This window comes from Salmo salar, chromosome ssa23 (genome assembly GCF_905237065.1).
Source record: "Salmo salar chromosome ssa23, Ssal_v3.1, whole genome shotgun sequence".
Classification (NCBI taxonomy): Eukaryota; Metazoa; Chordata; class Actinopteri; order Salmoniformes; family Salmonidae; genus Salmo; species Salmo salar.
In genome coordinates, this window is record NC_059464.1 from 34,437,711 (window position 1) to 34,454,301 (window position 16,591).

Genomic DNA, 16,591 nt, shown 5'->3' on the forward strand with positions numbered 1-16,591 from the left:
TTCAGCCTCCTGAGACGCTGCAGGAACTTGAAGCTCGATGTGGATGGGGGTGTGCTGTCTCCTGTAGTCTACGATCAGCTCCATCGTTTTGTTGACATTGAGAGAGAGGTTATTTTCCTGGCACCACTCCGCCAGGGAGCCCACCTCCTCCCTGTAGGCTGTCTCGTTGTTGTTGATAATCAAGCCTACCACTGTTGTGTCGTCAGCAAACTTGATGGTTGAGTTGGAGACGTGCATGGCCATGCAGTCATGGGTGAACAGGGAGTAAAGGAGGGGGCTGAGCACGCACCCCTGTGGGGCTCACGTGTTGAGGATCAGTGTGGCGCAAATGTTGTTGCCTACCTACATCACTTGGGGTCGGCCCGTCAGGAAGTCCAGGACCCAGTTGCTCAAGGAGGGTTTCAGACCCAGCCTCTGAGCTTAGTGATGAGCTTGACCACACACCATACCTTCCTGTGTAGTGTCCTGACTACAGCAGTAGTTCCCTGATCCTGGTACAGAATATACAGGGTTTCTTCCTCCCATATCGACTGATACCGTTTAATTCAATAATTAAAAAAGACAATACAAGTAAAAGTTGAGTATTAAAAATGTTATGCCGAGTGCCAGTTCTCTTTCCATTCAGAGACATCAGTATCAAGCCTGTGTGTCAGTCTGTGTGTCAGTCTGGACATCATCAAATCACATTGTATTGGTCACATACACATGTTTAGTAGATGTTATTGCGGGTGTAGCGAAATGCTTGCGTGTCTCCATGTGCTGCCTCAATGTTTCTGTGAACACATACTGTACACACACCGTCACTGTTGTATTACCAATGGCAGTTAGGGATAGGTGATATCTGACACACACATATATACTATGCTGAAGTTTGACCAAGTCAGACTAAATGTCCCTAATTGTGTTCTCCACCTCTACACAACGGTTGGTGGGCAGGCAAGAGGTGAGACTGGAGGTGAGGTCTATGCCAAGGTCCCATCAAGTGTAGCAGCATAGATCAGCTCCTGGCCCCTCATCAAAGATACTGGCCAGTCACACACACACACACACACACACACACACACACACACACACACACACACACACACACACACACACACACACACACTCACACAGACACACCGAGCACTGATTATATTATAAATGGTGGTTATGATTAGCCTGGTGGAACCAACCTGATTACTGCATTCACCTTTCTATTTCACTTCAGATATCATCAAATGTGAAGTGAAATACAATGGTGAACACAGCGATCAGGCTGGTCCCACCAGGCTAGGTTATGCCCTAGACATTATATGCATCTAAGAAGTAAAAAATAAGCAACAAATAATGTCAGTTTACATGAATTACTTTTCACAATTGTGTTATCAAATGTATCAAAGTAATGAAGTGAGTTACCTTCTGTATTTGTACAAATGATGAGCCTGTGAAAACTGTTGTCGCTGACAGGTGAATGTTGCTGTCTGGATGCTTGCCAACGTGTGACTGGCTGTTCTATTCATAGGAACGCTCACAGCGAGGGCCTGTCTGCATGATGCTGATGAGGGCCCCCTTGCTGGTCTTCTCTATGCTGCATGTTCGGCTGCAAACTGGACTTCTCTCGAACAACTGCAGCAGGCAGTCTTATGAGGTGGTGTTGGGAGGGTCTGTGACAGGCTGATATAATTGCATTTTGTTCTAAAGAAAGGACAACGCTTTTTGCTAATACACTACCCAGTCAAAATGACTACTAGCTGTATCTGCTTGGCTGGGGAATTAGCCCACTATTTTATCAAGCTGGGTATTTTTTAACACAACTTTTCACACTTCACATAATACACATTACCTGTAGTTGTTGATGAAGCTGTCTGTGTCATCAGTGCAGTCAGGAAGACTCGGCCAACAATGGAGGAGTTGTTGGCTGTCTGTCACAAGGGTACACTTTTATTCTGAGGTATTACTTGACAAGCTGTGAAAATAGCAAGTGAACAGTGAATTAAATTATTTTTCGAGGTCGCTAAACCATTGCAATCACATTGCTGGACATGTTATGATACCCACCTTTGCTCCTTCTGGTAGGAAGGAGTTCATGACCAGGGGATTAGTCTGGCACCCAGCTGTGCACTTTGTCTAACAGAAAAACAAGGTCAATGAGTGTTGTCATCCCTCAATTATAAACATCTCGAGAAATAACGTAATCTTGTATGGAAGCAAATGATATGCTTTACAGATGTAGACTGACTGGCTCCAGATTAGATTAGATTCCGGCCGGTGACGCCGTTACACTATGCAACTAACTGTGACTTGTTTTGCTATGGCCCTGTTTTGTTTTGTTTAGGTTGTTTCTGCTAGTTAGTACACTTTTGTAGTCAGACATGAATTAGCTAGTACACCCATAGCTGCATCCGATATTTATTTGTGCCCTAGACATGGGTTGCACCTCGGAGGCTAATGTGACTGTTTCATCTAAATTACACTAACTTAGAGGGGAAATACGATGACGTTGCTAAAGTAGGCAAATAATTAGTAGGGAAAACTTTGCCATTATGATATTGTCAAGTTTACTTTAGAGAGATGGCAAGGTTGCCATTACTGTTACAAGCTAGCAAAGATGGTCAAAAATAGCTTGCCATGTTAATGTTAGCGAGCTAAAATACGGTAGTCCCCTCAATCTTAGTTAGCTGGATAAAATTATACCGCATCTAAAGTCAATCTGGCGACATCACAATCATGCCAAAAGTTTTCCTACGTATAATTTGCCTTCTTTTGAAATGTTATCGTGTTTCCAAGTCAAATCCGAGTTGTATTGCTAGGTAAGCTAGGTAGGTATGTAGCTAGCTAGCTAACAACAGCTATGCTACCAATGATAATGATAATAATTATCAAAATATAGCTACATATACAGATACATAACCAGCAGTCAATGGCAGGTATCATTAACTACATTCAGCCACGGATGGTCTGGGGGATGGAACATAATTACAAATAATTTGTAGACTGCAAATTGACCACAAGGAGCCCAAACAGATATAATATTTGACTAAAACATAATAATTTAAACCTTGCTTACATTTGTATATGAGCACGTGTCTCTCTATTATGCGTGGGAGTCAGTGATGATGAAGGAGAACAATTTAGCTTTTCTCCATGACCATGGCCTTATTTCTATTACAGCATGTTGGATGACTGTCATTCATTTTCCATTCACCCAGTTCAATGTAACGTCAATAGGTTTAGGCTACTACATGAAACTCAGATTTTCCCTATACCCATCATGAGTTTGCTACAACCTAGCCTATAAATGAAAGTTTACAAAGTAGGTGCACACAGGTTGAGAGAAGAATTTGAGATGAAAGACAGTAACTCATGGACAGACAGTAACCCATTCGATACCGCCTTGCACGCTCTTGCCTGCATCTAGCTTATCTAGGGTGTGAACATTAGTCCACAGTTTCAAAAGAGTTTCTATTGGACAAATTTGGGTATTTTTATCACTGTTTTGTTTGCTTCCGTGTAAGAAACATTTTTCGACAGAATCGGCGGAATGAATATACACCCTTGATCACTCATAAACACAGTACACTTTCATAGCAGCCACGTTGTATTCCATCTCACCTCTATGTACTCTCCTCTTCTCAGCTTTTCCCTTCTTTTGTGGACTTCAATGAACAACATATCAGCTGTCTGTGACCAGGCGAAAAAACCTTTCCAAGCCAAACCAGGTTAAATAAAGGTGAAATTAAATGTTATATAAATGTCATAATCGCTACACACAGCCTATATCGTTGTCCCCATATTAGCTAAAGTAATATCCTAGTCAACATAGCTAATATAACTAATGTGTTAGTAAACCAGCTACAATCATGTAGTAACATTACAGTTAATAGTTAGTAAGCAGTTACACCAGCGGGCCCCAGTGGCAATAAATTAATAAAACCAAAAGCTTACCTTGACTTGGAAGAGTTACAGTGTTGTGTCGGATAGTCATAGCCAGCTAGCTAACATAGCATCCCTTTGTTTGAGCTGGGTGTTTGAGTAACTAAACTAGCCAGCTGCATTTGGTAGCTAAGTAAGTGAAACTGAAAGTGAAATTTTTTTGACAATCTCTCTCTTGCTTCTCCTTAATTTTTGAAGAAATTCATTTGTGGAAATTGTTCAACTATTGTCTTTCTCTCTCTTTGAGTCAACTACTCACCACATTTTATGCACTGCAGTGCTAGCATTCTCTGATCCTTTGATTGGGTGGACAACATGTCAGTTCATGTTGCAAGAGCTCTGATAGGTTGTAGGACGTCCTCCAATAGTTGTCATAATTACTGTGTAAGTCTATGGATGGGGGTGAGAACCAAGAGCCTCCTAGGTTTTGTACTGAAGTCAATGTACCAAGAGGAGGACGGAAGCTAGCTGTCCTCCGGCTACACCATGGTGCAACCCTACAGAGTGCTGTTAAGGCTACTGTAGACCTTCATTGCATAACAGTGTGTTTTAATCAATTATTTGGTGACTTGAATATATTTAGTATGGTTTTATCTAAAAAGGATAACTTTTACAATTTTTATGAAATTCACTGAGGAGGATGGTCCTCCCATTCTTCCTCTGAGGAGCCTACAGATTAGAAACATTTAAATCACTTGGAGTGGATTTACTGGTGTTTTTACAGTCGTTTATGTCCAACAATGAAAATATATATACAGTTGAAGTCAGAAGTTTACATATATCTTAGCCAAATACATTTAAACTCAGTTTTTCACAATTCCTGACATTTAATCCAAGGAGGTTCAGTTAGGTTCACCACTTTATTTTAAGAATGTGAAATGTCAGAATAATAGTAGAGTATGATTTATTTAAGTTTTATTTCTTTCATCACATTCCCAGTAGGTCAGAAGTTGACACACTCAATTGGTATAGCCTTCCCTGTAGCTCAGTTGGTAGAGCATGGTGTTTGCAACGCCAGGGTTGTGGGTTTGATTCCCATGGGGGGCCAGCACAGAAAAAATGAAATGAAATGTATGCATTCACTACTGTAAGTCGCTCTGGATAAGAGCATCTGCTAAATGACTAAAATGTAAATGTAAAATGTAGTATTTGGTATCATTTCCTTTAAATAGTTTAACTTGGGTCAAACGTTTCAGGTAGCCTTCCACAAGCTTCCCACAATAAGTTGGATGAATTTTGGCCCATTCCTCCTGACAGAGCTGGTGAAACTGAGTCAGGTTTGTAGGCCTCCTTGCTCGCACACACGTTTTCAGTTCTGCCCACAAATTTTCTATAGGATTGAGGTCAGGGCTTTGTGATGGCCACTCCAATACTTTGACTTTGTTGTGCTTAAGCCATTTTGCCACAACTTTGGAAGTATGCTTGGGGTCATTGCCCATTTGGAAGACTCACTTACGACCAAGCTTTAACTTCCTGACTGATGTCTTGGGATGTTGCTTCAATATAGCCACATCATTTTCTTTCCTCATGATGCATCTATTTTGTGAAGTGCACCAGTCCCTCCTGCAGCAAAGCACCCACACAACATGATGCTACCACCCCTGTGCTTCACGGTTGGGATGGTGTTCTTCAACTTGCAAGCCTCCCCCTGTTTCCTCCAAACATAACGATGGTCATTATGGTCATCACTATTTTTGTTTCATCAGACCAGAGGACATTTCTCCAAATAGTACGATCTTTGCATGGGCATGCAAACCATAGTTGTTGGCTGTGCATCCTGCTGGAAGTCTACGTTCAAAATATACTAATCTTCAACCCTAGCTGGAAGAGTGCATTGCATGGGTCTTTTCAGTTTCAAACAGCCGTGATCCTTTGAATGCATTGGTTGGGGGTGATGAAACAACAGAGCCCCATTCAATGAAGGGAAGCGAAGTAGACGGAGGGGCGATTTGCACATGAAGCTTGGCTAAAGGGGGGATGACTTGTTGACATAAATGTAATCCAAACCCAACCTTCATTTACTCGTTGTGACGCTCTGAGTTTCCACATTTTGACACTAGAATAAATGTTTCTCACTCCTTTTGATGCCACATAGTCCGTTGTCAAAGGGATTCGTTGTTTTTTAAGGGCAGTCACTCTTTAAAACGGGTGACATGTCTTTAGTCTCAGTTCTTTCCCTCCTTTATGGAAATATGTACCATCAGCTGTGTGTAGTGGAGGGGGGTCCTAGGCTCTATTAGTAATACAATGAGATGATCAGCTATGAGGCTGCATAGTGACTTAGAGTAGTGTTTACACCCCTGTTGGCCCACAGCCACAGAGAAGGAGGACAATTGGATGGGTCACTCTCATGTTTACTTAATTGTAATCCTTTTTTAGTGTGTGGTGTTATACATGTGTTATATGCTGTGTGTGTGTGTGTGTGTCCGTGCGTGCGTGCATGGATGTTTGCATGTGTGTGTGTTTCCGATTCTTATCTGAGCATGTTAAATCTCACACTTTTAGAGGCAGATATGCATGTCCTCAGATTTATGATTAAATGATCATACCACCACACAACACTAGTCTCATTCATACAGAGCTTTTGTTCATGTGCTAATGCTAGAACTATACCGTTTCACCAAAAGATGTGTATATATACTAGATGACTGACAGGGGGCGATGTGTTGAAGCCCCAGGCCTCCATCTTGGCACTCTCCCACCATTGTAAAAATTATTTTGGAAACTATGGAAATGCATTTATTAATATTTATATTTGTTTTTGCCACGTTTATTCTATTACAGACACCTTCGCCACTTGGGAAAATAAAAAATTATATTATGTGAGCAAAAAATATTTAAAAGAGTATATCTTTTTTTAAGTTCTAATGTTACTGTCACCACTACAACAAAAATAATACTTAAATACATGTAATTTTGTCCTTGAAGAATTTAATTGAAATACTGTAGAATTCCATTCATTCCTATGGAAGACTGATTCTTCTGGGGAGTGCTAATATGGCTGACCAGTGGCTTCAAAGCCTCTCATTGGCCAATGCATAGCATCAGCAATTCATGTTTTTTTCATCATCGGTTTCACCCAGGGCTAATATCTACTGGAAAGCCTTTTACTTTCTCTGTAGCCTATGTTTCATGAACTTTAAAGTACATGTGCATTATGCAATGGTTTTGCCTGACCCAAATGTTTTTGTAAAGCTTGAATACATTCAGCAGCGTGTGTGAGTTTGTGTGTGCCGTGGGTATGTGTTTGTACAGACAGTACAGACTCTTACCTGCTCATGCAATTCCATTGTGTGCAAACGGAGGGTGGCAAGTCAGTAACCGTAACCTCAGAATACACACACACACACACACACACACACACACACACACACACACACACACACACACACACACACAGCTACCTGGACTATTTGCATAGACCCCCCTTTTTTACACTGCTGCTACTTGCTGTTTATTATCTGTGCATAGTAATTTTACCTCTACCTACATGTACATTGGCCAGGTCGCAATTGTAAATGAGAACTTGTTCTCAACTTGCCTACCTGGTTAAATAAAGGTGAAATAAAAAATACAAAAAAAAATAAAAAATGTAGTGTACATATTACCTCAATTACCTGGACTAACCTGTACACCCGCACATTGACTCGGTACAGGTACCCCCTGTATGTAGCCTCATTATTGTTATTTTATTGTGTTACCTTTTTTACTTATATTTTCTTAACTCTTATTTTATAAAAACTGAATTGTTGGTTAAAGGCTTGTAAGTTAGCATTTCACGGTAAGGTCTACACCTGTTATATTCGGCGCATGAGAGAGCGAGAGAGTGATGGGGGAGGACAGTAGAGCCATGGGGGAGGACAGTAGAGCCATGGGGGAGGACAGTAGAGCCATGGGGGAGGACAGTAGAGCCATGGGGGAGGAGAGTAGAGCCATGGGGGAGGAGAGTAGAGCCATGGGGGAGGACAGTAGAGCCATGGGGGAGGACAGTAGAGCCATGGGGGAGGACAGTAGAGCCATGGGGGAGGAGAGTAGAGCCATGGGGGAGGAGAGTAGAGCCATGGGGGAGGAGAGTAGAGCCATGGGGGAGGACAGTAGAGCCATGGGGGAGGAGAGTAGAGCCATGGGGGAGGACAGTAGAGCCATGGGGGAGGACAGTAGAGCCATGGGGGAGGAGAGTAGAGCCATGGGGGAGGACAGTAGAGCCATGGGGGAGGACAGTAGAGCCATGGGGGAGGACAGTAGAGCCATGGGGGAGGACAGTAGAGCCATGGGGGAGGACAGTAGAGAGAGACCCCCCATCATGACACCCTCTGGCTACCTCTCTATTTGCTGTTCTCTCATGTAGAAATATACCCGTCTGCTGGGAGAGAGAGGGAATGTAGAGAGAAAAGATCATTACAACCATACACATTACAACCATAGAGGCAGAAAAGACATCGGAAAATGGATTGAGAGACAACGAGAGAAAAGAGGGGGGAGAAGAGGAGGATGGCAGATAGAGAGAGGGGGAGTCAGATCTGTGTGGCGTTGCCCCGAGATACAGGATGTCGTAATAAGGCAGAGGGAAGGAGCAAGGTCCGGACCACGCAGGGAGAGGGGTAGGAGAGACCTCAAGGAGAAGTGGTTTGGTTTCCCATTGGTCCTAGCCCTCCCACCCCCCTCTCTCTGTCAGGCAGTGGTTTGTTCCAGTTCGCTCTGGGCTCTGTTGTTGTGCAGAGCTGCAGAAGGCCTGCTAGAGCCAGCTACTGCACTGCTGCTGTTTTGGAAAGAGAGAGAGAGAGAAAGGGAGAGAGAGAGTGAAAAGGAGGAGGAGGACAGACAAAGCGGGTTGAGTCTGTGGGAGCTTGTGTGTTCATTTCATCACCATTTAAGAACCAACCAAGGAGGACAGAGAACAGAAGGAAAGAGAGTGAAAAACGACTCTGAAAAAGCGAAAGTGAAATAGAGGGTGAAGGAGGTAAAGGAAGGGAGGAAGCTGGGTCTGAGGAAAGGCGTCTGACATTGCTTGTCTCGCTTCACACGCAGGAAGGTTTCTGCTCAGCCAGCCCACAGCTGCTTTTTTCCCCCTACTACTCTTGGAGCGTTGTCCTCCATCCTTTCTTCTCCTCTGAGCAAGAGGAGGAGAGCTAGAAGGAGAAAAGGAGGAGGAGGAGGGGAGGCAGCCCCCCCTCCCCCTTACACAGACACGGCACAGAACGAAGGGAGAGAGAGAGAGAGAGAAGCAGAGAAAAGAGAGCCTGTTCCTTGCCGTCTCTCTGTCGTCCCTCGGCGAGCGAGCGGCTAACAGGCACCGCTCATGTCCATGAACTCAGAGAAATCCTCGTCCCCCGAAAGGTAACATGTCCTCCCCTGTCCCTCCGTCCGTCCGTCTCTGCCATGCATTCTGTCTGGCTGACTGTCATTCTGTCTTCTGCTCCAGAATTCCCCCATATCCTTCCCTCCCTCCCTCCCTACCCTCCTTCCTTCTCTCTCTATCCATCTGTCTCTCCGTCTATCCTTATCTCTGTCCATCTCTAGCTGGTTGTCGTCTGCTGTTGTTTGTAGAGGGTGCAGTGTGCTGACACGGTGAGGAAAAAGGCGCAGTGGTCAATTGTTCATGCTGATGTAGCTTTTCATACAGCCAGTGGAAAAACAACAGCACAGCCACCCGATCAAACCATCTGTGTGTGTGTCTGTCTGTATGATGATGGCTGCTCCTGCTAAGACTATGAGGGACTCAGCATATCTGTCAACATGTCAACATTAGCACAGCCACTAGCACATCTCAGCAGGACAAAACATTCACACTTCAAATTCCCAACACATCACCAGCAGCACATCTCAAAACACATGAAAGACAACAACCGAACATCAGACCTCGCACAACCACCCCCCCCCAAAAATGGAATAAAATGTGGTTGTTCGCGTACACATATTTTGGAGATGTTCTTGCAGGTGCAGCGAAATGCTTATGTTTCTAACACCAACAGTGGGGTAATACCTAACAATACAAAACACAAATCAAACAAATGTAAATTAAGAAATTAAGAAATATCAAAACGAGCAATGTCAGAGTCTGGAATATAAATGTGTGTGTGTGTGTGTGTGTGTGTGTGTGTGTGTGTGTGTGTGTGTGTGTGTGTGTGTGTGTGTGTGTGTGTGTGTGTGTGTGTGTGTGTGTGTGTGTGTGTGTGTGTACAGTTGAAGTTGGAAGTTTACATACACTTAGGTCGGAGTCATTAAAACTTGTTTTTCAACCACTCCACAAATTTCTTGTTAACAAACTATAGTTTTGGCAAGTCGGTTAGGACATCTACTTTGTGCATGACACAAGTAATTTTTCAACAATTGTTTACAGACAGATTATTTAACTTATATTTCACTGTATCACAATTCCAGTGGGTCAGTAGTTTACATACACTAAGTTGACTGTGCCTTTAAACAGCTTGGGAAATTCCAGAAAATGATGTCATGGCTTTAGAAGCTTCTGATAGGCTAATTGATGTAATTTGAGTCAATTGGAGGTGTTTCTGTGGATGTATTTCAAGGCCTACCTTCAAATTCAGTGCCTCTTTACTTGACATATTGGGAAAACCAGAAGAAATCAGCCAAGACCTCAGAAAATAAATTGTAGACCTCCACAAGTATGGTTCATCCTTGGGAGCAGTTTCCAAACACCTGAAGGTACCACCTACATCTGTACAAAACAATAGTACGCAAGTATAAACACCATGGGACCATGGAGCCGTCATACCGCGCAGGAAGGAGACGTGTTCTGTCTCATTTTAAAAGGGCAATTGATCGTTATAAAACCCTTTTGCAATTATGTTAGCACAGTTGAAAACTGTTGTGCTGATTTAAAGAAGCTATAAAACTGGCCTTCTTTGGACTAGTTGAGTATCTGGAGCATCAGCATTTGTGGGTTCGATTACAGGCTCAAAATGGCTAGAAACAAAGAACTTTCTTCTGAAACTCGTCAGTCTATTCTTGTTCTGAGAAACGACGGCTATTCATGTGAGAATTTGCCAAGAAACTGAAGATCTCCTTCAACGCTGTGTACTACTCCCTTCACCCAACAGCACAAACTGTCTCTAACCAGAATAGAAAGAGGAGTGGGAGGCCCCGGTGCACAACTGCGCAAGAGGACAAGTACATTAGAATGTCTAGTTTGAGAAACAGATGCCTCAAGTCCTCAACTGACAGTTTCATTAAATAGTACCCGCAAAACACCAGTCTCAACGTCAACAGTGAAGAGGCGACTCCGGGATGCTGGCCTTCTAGGCAGAGTTGCAAAGAAAAAGCTATATCTCAGACTGGCCAATAAAAATAAAAGATTAAGATGGGCAAAAGAACACAGACACTGAAGAGAGGAACTCTGCCTAGAAGTCCAGCATCCAGGAGTTGTCTCTTCCCTGTTGACGTTGAAACTGGTGTTTTGCGGGTTCTATATTTAATATTTAATATTCTTCAAAGTAGCCACCCTTTGCCTTGATGACAGCTTTGCACATGCTTGGCATTCTCTCAACCAGCTTCACCTGGAATTATTTTCCAACAGTCGTGAAGGTGTTCCCACATATGCTGAGCTCTTGTTGGATGCTTTTCCTTCACTCTGCTCTCCTACTTACGCTAAACCATCTCAATTGTGTTGAGGTAGGGTGATTGTGGAGGCCAGGCCATCTGATGCAGCACTCCATCACTCTCCTTCTTGGTCAAATTGCCCTTACACAGCCTGGAGGTGTGTTGGGTCATTGTCCTGTTGAAAAACAAATGATAGTCCCACTAAGAGCACACCAGATGGGATGGCGTATCGCTGCAGAATGCCTTCTGTATTCATTATGGTATGAGGTTGGTTGGTTTGCAGAGCCTTCCCCAAACCATAGCCCTAAACTTAACCACTTGGAATTAATGCCTAAACTGTTAACATTGTGAGCTGTTTCTGTTTTTTAAACCCTGTAACAGTGCAGAACTAACTCTGATACCATGAGGAATTAATGCGTCAAAAATAGACGGTCATCCATAATACGTCGAATTTCGAAGAAGAACTATGAGCTCTTGTTGCAGTTTAAGAAGGCATCCAGAATGTGCTTGTTAATGGCATAACAAAGCCGGCTTATATTATGCCTAATGCATTATCAGTGATATACAATGCAATATGAGTATCTATGCCAACATACTTGCCGCATACGGTATACAAGTGTATTAATGGTAATATGTGAGCAGGTTTATATGGGCTAATGTATTTGTGTAGGAAGGCAGAGTATTTGAAGTGTATCAGCAATAGGCCTATTCATTATTATGTTTTATATCATCTCATCTGAGAGCTTTATCTGGATATCTGTGCCAAATCACTGTATCGCGCCTGTGTTTAGGGTATCATTGCTTTATTATTAAAGTACCATCTGGGCCAGAGGAACACACACACACACACACACACACACACACACACACACACACACACACACACACACACACACTGCTCAGTTAGATTGAGCTAAACTGTGATAGCCATCAGTCAGTTGAGCTGACTAGCTGAGACACCAGCAGCGGGAGCAGCCTATCTACTTCTGTGTGAATTAGGATGGGGGATAGATAGAGGGGAAGGATAGAGGGAGGGATGGGAGAAGAGCTGTGAGCGTAATGATGCTTTGCCTCTGACACTTTTTTTTTTTTAAAGCAGCAGACAGGCAGATTTTGATGACGGCTGTTGTGTAAGATGGCACTAGAGGCATGGCAGGGGAAAGGAGGTAGAACTGGTTCTCGATCAGATATCTTTCTTTCATCCCTAATGGTTATGATGATTATTGTGACCAGGTAATCTGACCCTAGATCTGTGGTTAGGGAGAACTACTAAGGACTGTACCTCGAGCCATGGCAGGGATGGATGCAGCTGGGAAGGAAGGGATTAGGGGAGGTTGGAGAAGGGTGTGCGCTTTGACATCTGAGGGTTTCAGTATGTGTTTGTGTTGTTTGGTTGCAGTCTTTGTTCTATAACAGAATGTAACTGTAATGTACTGTTGTATTAGTCCACAGCTGAGCTGGGGTGTTGGTGGCATGATGTTCTACATGGATGGGGTCGGGTGTTTGTGTCTGGACTGCAGTGTTTGGTTTGAGAGAAAAAGTGGCAAGAGAAACAGAGAGAAGGAGAAAGCTAAAGAGACAGAGAGAGGGAGACAGAGAGAGGGAGAAAGCTAAAGAGACAGAGAGACAGAGGGAGAGAAGGCTAAAGAGACATAGAGGGAGAAAGCTAAAGAGAGAGAGAAGGAGACAGAAAGGGAGAAAGCTAAAGAGACAGAAAGGGAGAAAGCTAAAGAGACAGGGGGAGAAAGCTAAAGAGACAGGGGGAGAAAGCTAAAGAGACAGGGGGAGAAAGCTAAAGAGACAGAAAGGGAGAAAGCTAAAGAGACAGAAAGGGAGAAAGCTAAAGAGACAGAAAGGGAGAAAGCTAAAGAGACAGGGGGAGAAAGCTAAAGAGACAGGGGGAGAAAGCTAAAGAGACAGGGGGAGAAAGCTAAAGAGACAGGGGGAGAAAGCTAAAGAGACAGGGGGAGAAAGCTAAAGAGACAGGGGGAGAAAGCTAAAGAGACAGAAAGGGAGAAAGCTAAAGAGACAGAAAGGGAGAAAGCTAAAGAGACAGGGGGAGAAAGCTAAAGAGACAGAAAGGGAGAAAGCTAAAGAGACAGGGGGAGAAAGCTAAAGAGACAGGGGGAGAAAGCTAAAGAGACAGGGGGAGAAAGCTAAAGAGACAGGGGGAGAAAGCTAAAGAGACAGAAAGGGAGAAAGCTAAAGAGACAGAAAGGGAGAAAGCTAAAGAGACAGAAAGGGAGAAAGCTAAAGAGACAGAAAGGGAGAAAGCTAAAGAGACAGAAAGGGAGAAAGCTAAAGAGACAGGGGGAGAAAGCTAAAGAGACAGAAAGGGAGAAAGCTAAAGAGACAGGGGGAGAAAGCTAAAGAGACAGGGGGAGAAAGCTAAAGAGACAGGGGGAGAAAGCTAAAGAGACAGGGGGAGAAAGCTAAAGAGACAGAAAGGGAGAAAGCTAAAGAGACAGGGGGAGAAAGCTAAAGAGACAGGGGGAGAAAGCTAAAGAGACAGAAAGGGAGAAAGCTAAAGAGACAGGGGAGAAAGCTAAAGAGACAGGGGGAGAAAGCTAAAGAGACAGGGGGAGAAAGCTAAAGAGACAGGGGGAGAAAGCTAAAGAGACAGGGGGAGAAAGCTAAAGAGACAGGGGGAGAAAGCTAAAGAGACAGGGGGAGAAAGCTAAAGAGACAGAAAGGGAGAAAGCTAAAGAGACAGGGGGAGAAAGCTAAAGAGACAGGGGGAGAAAGCTAAAGAGACAGAAAGGGAGAAAGCTAAAGAGACAGGGGGAGAAAGCTAAAGAGACAGAAAGGGAGAAAGCTAAAGAGACAGAAAGGGAGAAAGCTAAAGAGACAGGGGGAGAAAGCTAAAGAGACAGGGGAGAAAGCTAAAGAGACAGGGGGAGAAAGCTAAAGAGACAGAAAGGGAGAAAGCTAAAGAGACAGAAAGGGAGAAAGCTAAAGAGACAGGGGGAGAAAGCTAAAGAGACAGAAAGGGAGAAAGTTAAAGAGACAGAAAGGGAGAAAGCTAAAGAGACAGGGGGAGAAAGCTAAAGAGACAGGGGGAGAAAGCTAAAGAGACAGGGGGAGAAAGCTAAAGAGACAGAAAGGGAGAAAGCTAAAGAGACAGAAAGGGAGAAAGCTAAAGAGACAGGGGGAGAAAGCTAAAGAGACAGAAAGGGAGAAAGCTAAAGAGACAGGGGGAGAAAGCTAAAGAGACAGAAAGGGAGAAAGCTAAAGAGACAGGGGAGAAAGCTAAAGAGACAGGGGGAGAAAGCTAAAGAGACAGAAAGGGAGAAAGCTAAAGAGACAGGGGGAGAAAGCTAAAGAGACAGAAAGGGAGAAAGCTAAAGAGACAGAAAGGGAGAAAGCTAAAGAGACAGGGGGAGAAAGCTAAAGAGACAGGGGGAGAAAGCTAAAGAGACAGGGGGAGAAAGCTAAAGAGACAGAAAGGGAGAAAGCTAAAGAGACAGAAAGGGAGAAAGCTAAAGAGACAGGGGAGAAAGCTAAAGAGACAGAAAGGGAGAAAGTTAAAGAGACAGAAAGGGAGAAAGCTAAAGAGACAGGGGGAGAAAGCTAAAGAGACAGGGGGAGAAAGCTAAAGAGACAGGGGGAGAAAGCTAAAGAGACAGAAAGGGAGAAAGCTAAAGAGACAGAAAGGGAGAAAGCTAAAGAGACAGGGGGAGAAAGCTAAAGAGACAGAAAGGGAGAAAGCTAAAGAGACAGGGGGAGAAAGCTAAAGAGACAGGGGAGAAAGCTAAAGAGACAGGGGGAGAAAGCTAAAGAGACAGAAAGGGAGAAAGCTAAAGAGACAGGGGGAGAAAGCTAAAGAGACAGAAAGGGAGAAAGCTAAAGAGACAGGGGGAGAAAGCTAAAGAGACAGGGGGAGAAAGCTAAAGAGACAGGGGGAGAAAGATAAAGAGACAGGGGGAGAAAGCTAAAGAGACAGAAAGGGAGAAAGCTAAAGAGACAGGGGGAGAAAGCTAAAGAGACAGGGGGAGAAAGCTAAAGAGACAGAAAGGGAGAAAGCTAAAGAGACAGGGGGAGAAAGCTAAAGAGACAGGGGGAGAAAGCTAAAGAGACAGGGGAGAAAGCTAAAGAGACAGAAAGGGAGAAAGCTAAAGAGACAGAAAGGGAGAAAGCTAAAGAGACAGAAGGGGAGAAAGCTAAAGAGACAGAAAGGGAGAAAGCTAAAGAGACAGGGGGAGAAAGCTAAAGAGACAGGGGGAGAAAGCTAAAGAGACAGGGGGAGAAAGTTAAAGAGACAGGGGAGAAAGCTAAAGAGACAGGGGGAGAAAGCTAAAGAGACAGAAAGGGAGAAAGCTAAAGAGACAGGGGGAGAAAGCTAAAGAGACAGGGGAGAAAGCTAAAGAGACAGAAAGGGAGAAAGCTAAAGAGACAGGGGAGAAAGCTAAAGAGACAGAAAGGGAGAAAGCTAAAGAGACAGGGGGAGAAAGCTAAAGAGACAGAAAGGGAGAAAGCTAAAGAGACAGGGGAGAAAGCTAAAGAGACAGGGGGAGAAAGCTAAAGAGACAGGGGGAGAAAGCTAAAGAGACAGGGGGAGAAAGCTAAAGAGACAGAAAGGGAGAAAGCTAAAGAGACAGGGGGAGAAAGCTAAAGAGACAGGGGGAGAAAGCTAAAGAGACAGAAAGGGAGAAAGCTAAAGAGACAGGGGGAGAAAGCTAAAGAGACAGAAAGGGAGAAAGCTAAAGAGACAGGGGGAGAAAGCTAAAGAGACAGGGGGAGAAAGCTAAAGAGACAGAAAGGGAGAAAGCTAAAGAGACAGGGGGAGAAAGCTAAAGAGACAGGGGGAGAAAGCTAAAGAGACAGGGGGAGAAAGCTAAAGAGACAGAAAGGGAGAAAGCTAAAGAGACAGGGGGAGAAAGCTAAAGAGACAGAAATAAAGAGGCAGATTCCTGTCATTAGTCCTGTCTGTGGGTTACCTCATTGTGGTGTAGGGCTGTTACTTAAGTGATAATGCCCGAGAAGCCAGTGTTTGGAGGATATATTGGCACAGGTGTTGTTAGGCCTGAGATGAAGTTGAGGGATGGCAAACCGTGCCAATATATCCAACGGGTTACCAACATATTCAAATAATGATTGACATATTTTCATTCAAAAC

General features: G+C 43.9%; 1 protein-coding gene across 5 annotated transcripts in view; it reads left to right on the top strand.

The window, feature by feature from the left end:
• LOC106584470 (SRSF protein kinase 2) overlaps positions 1 to 16,591 on the top strand; it is an 88,972-nt gene that overhangs the window by 21,420 nt on the left and 50,961 nt on the right. The window contains exon 1 of one of the 5 annotated variants that reach the window (XM_045706005.1): positions 8,605 to 9,252. The exons of the other annotated variants lie outside the window; for them this stretch is intronic. Within the exon in view, the coding sequence (XP_045561961.1) occupies positions 9,215 to 9,252 (38 nt within the window). The 5' untranslated portion in view covers positions 8,605 to 9,214. Of the gene's footprint in view, positions 1 to 8,604; positions 9,253 to 16,591 lie in introns of those variants that run through there. 5 annotated transcript variants of the gene reach the window in all.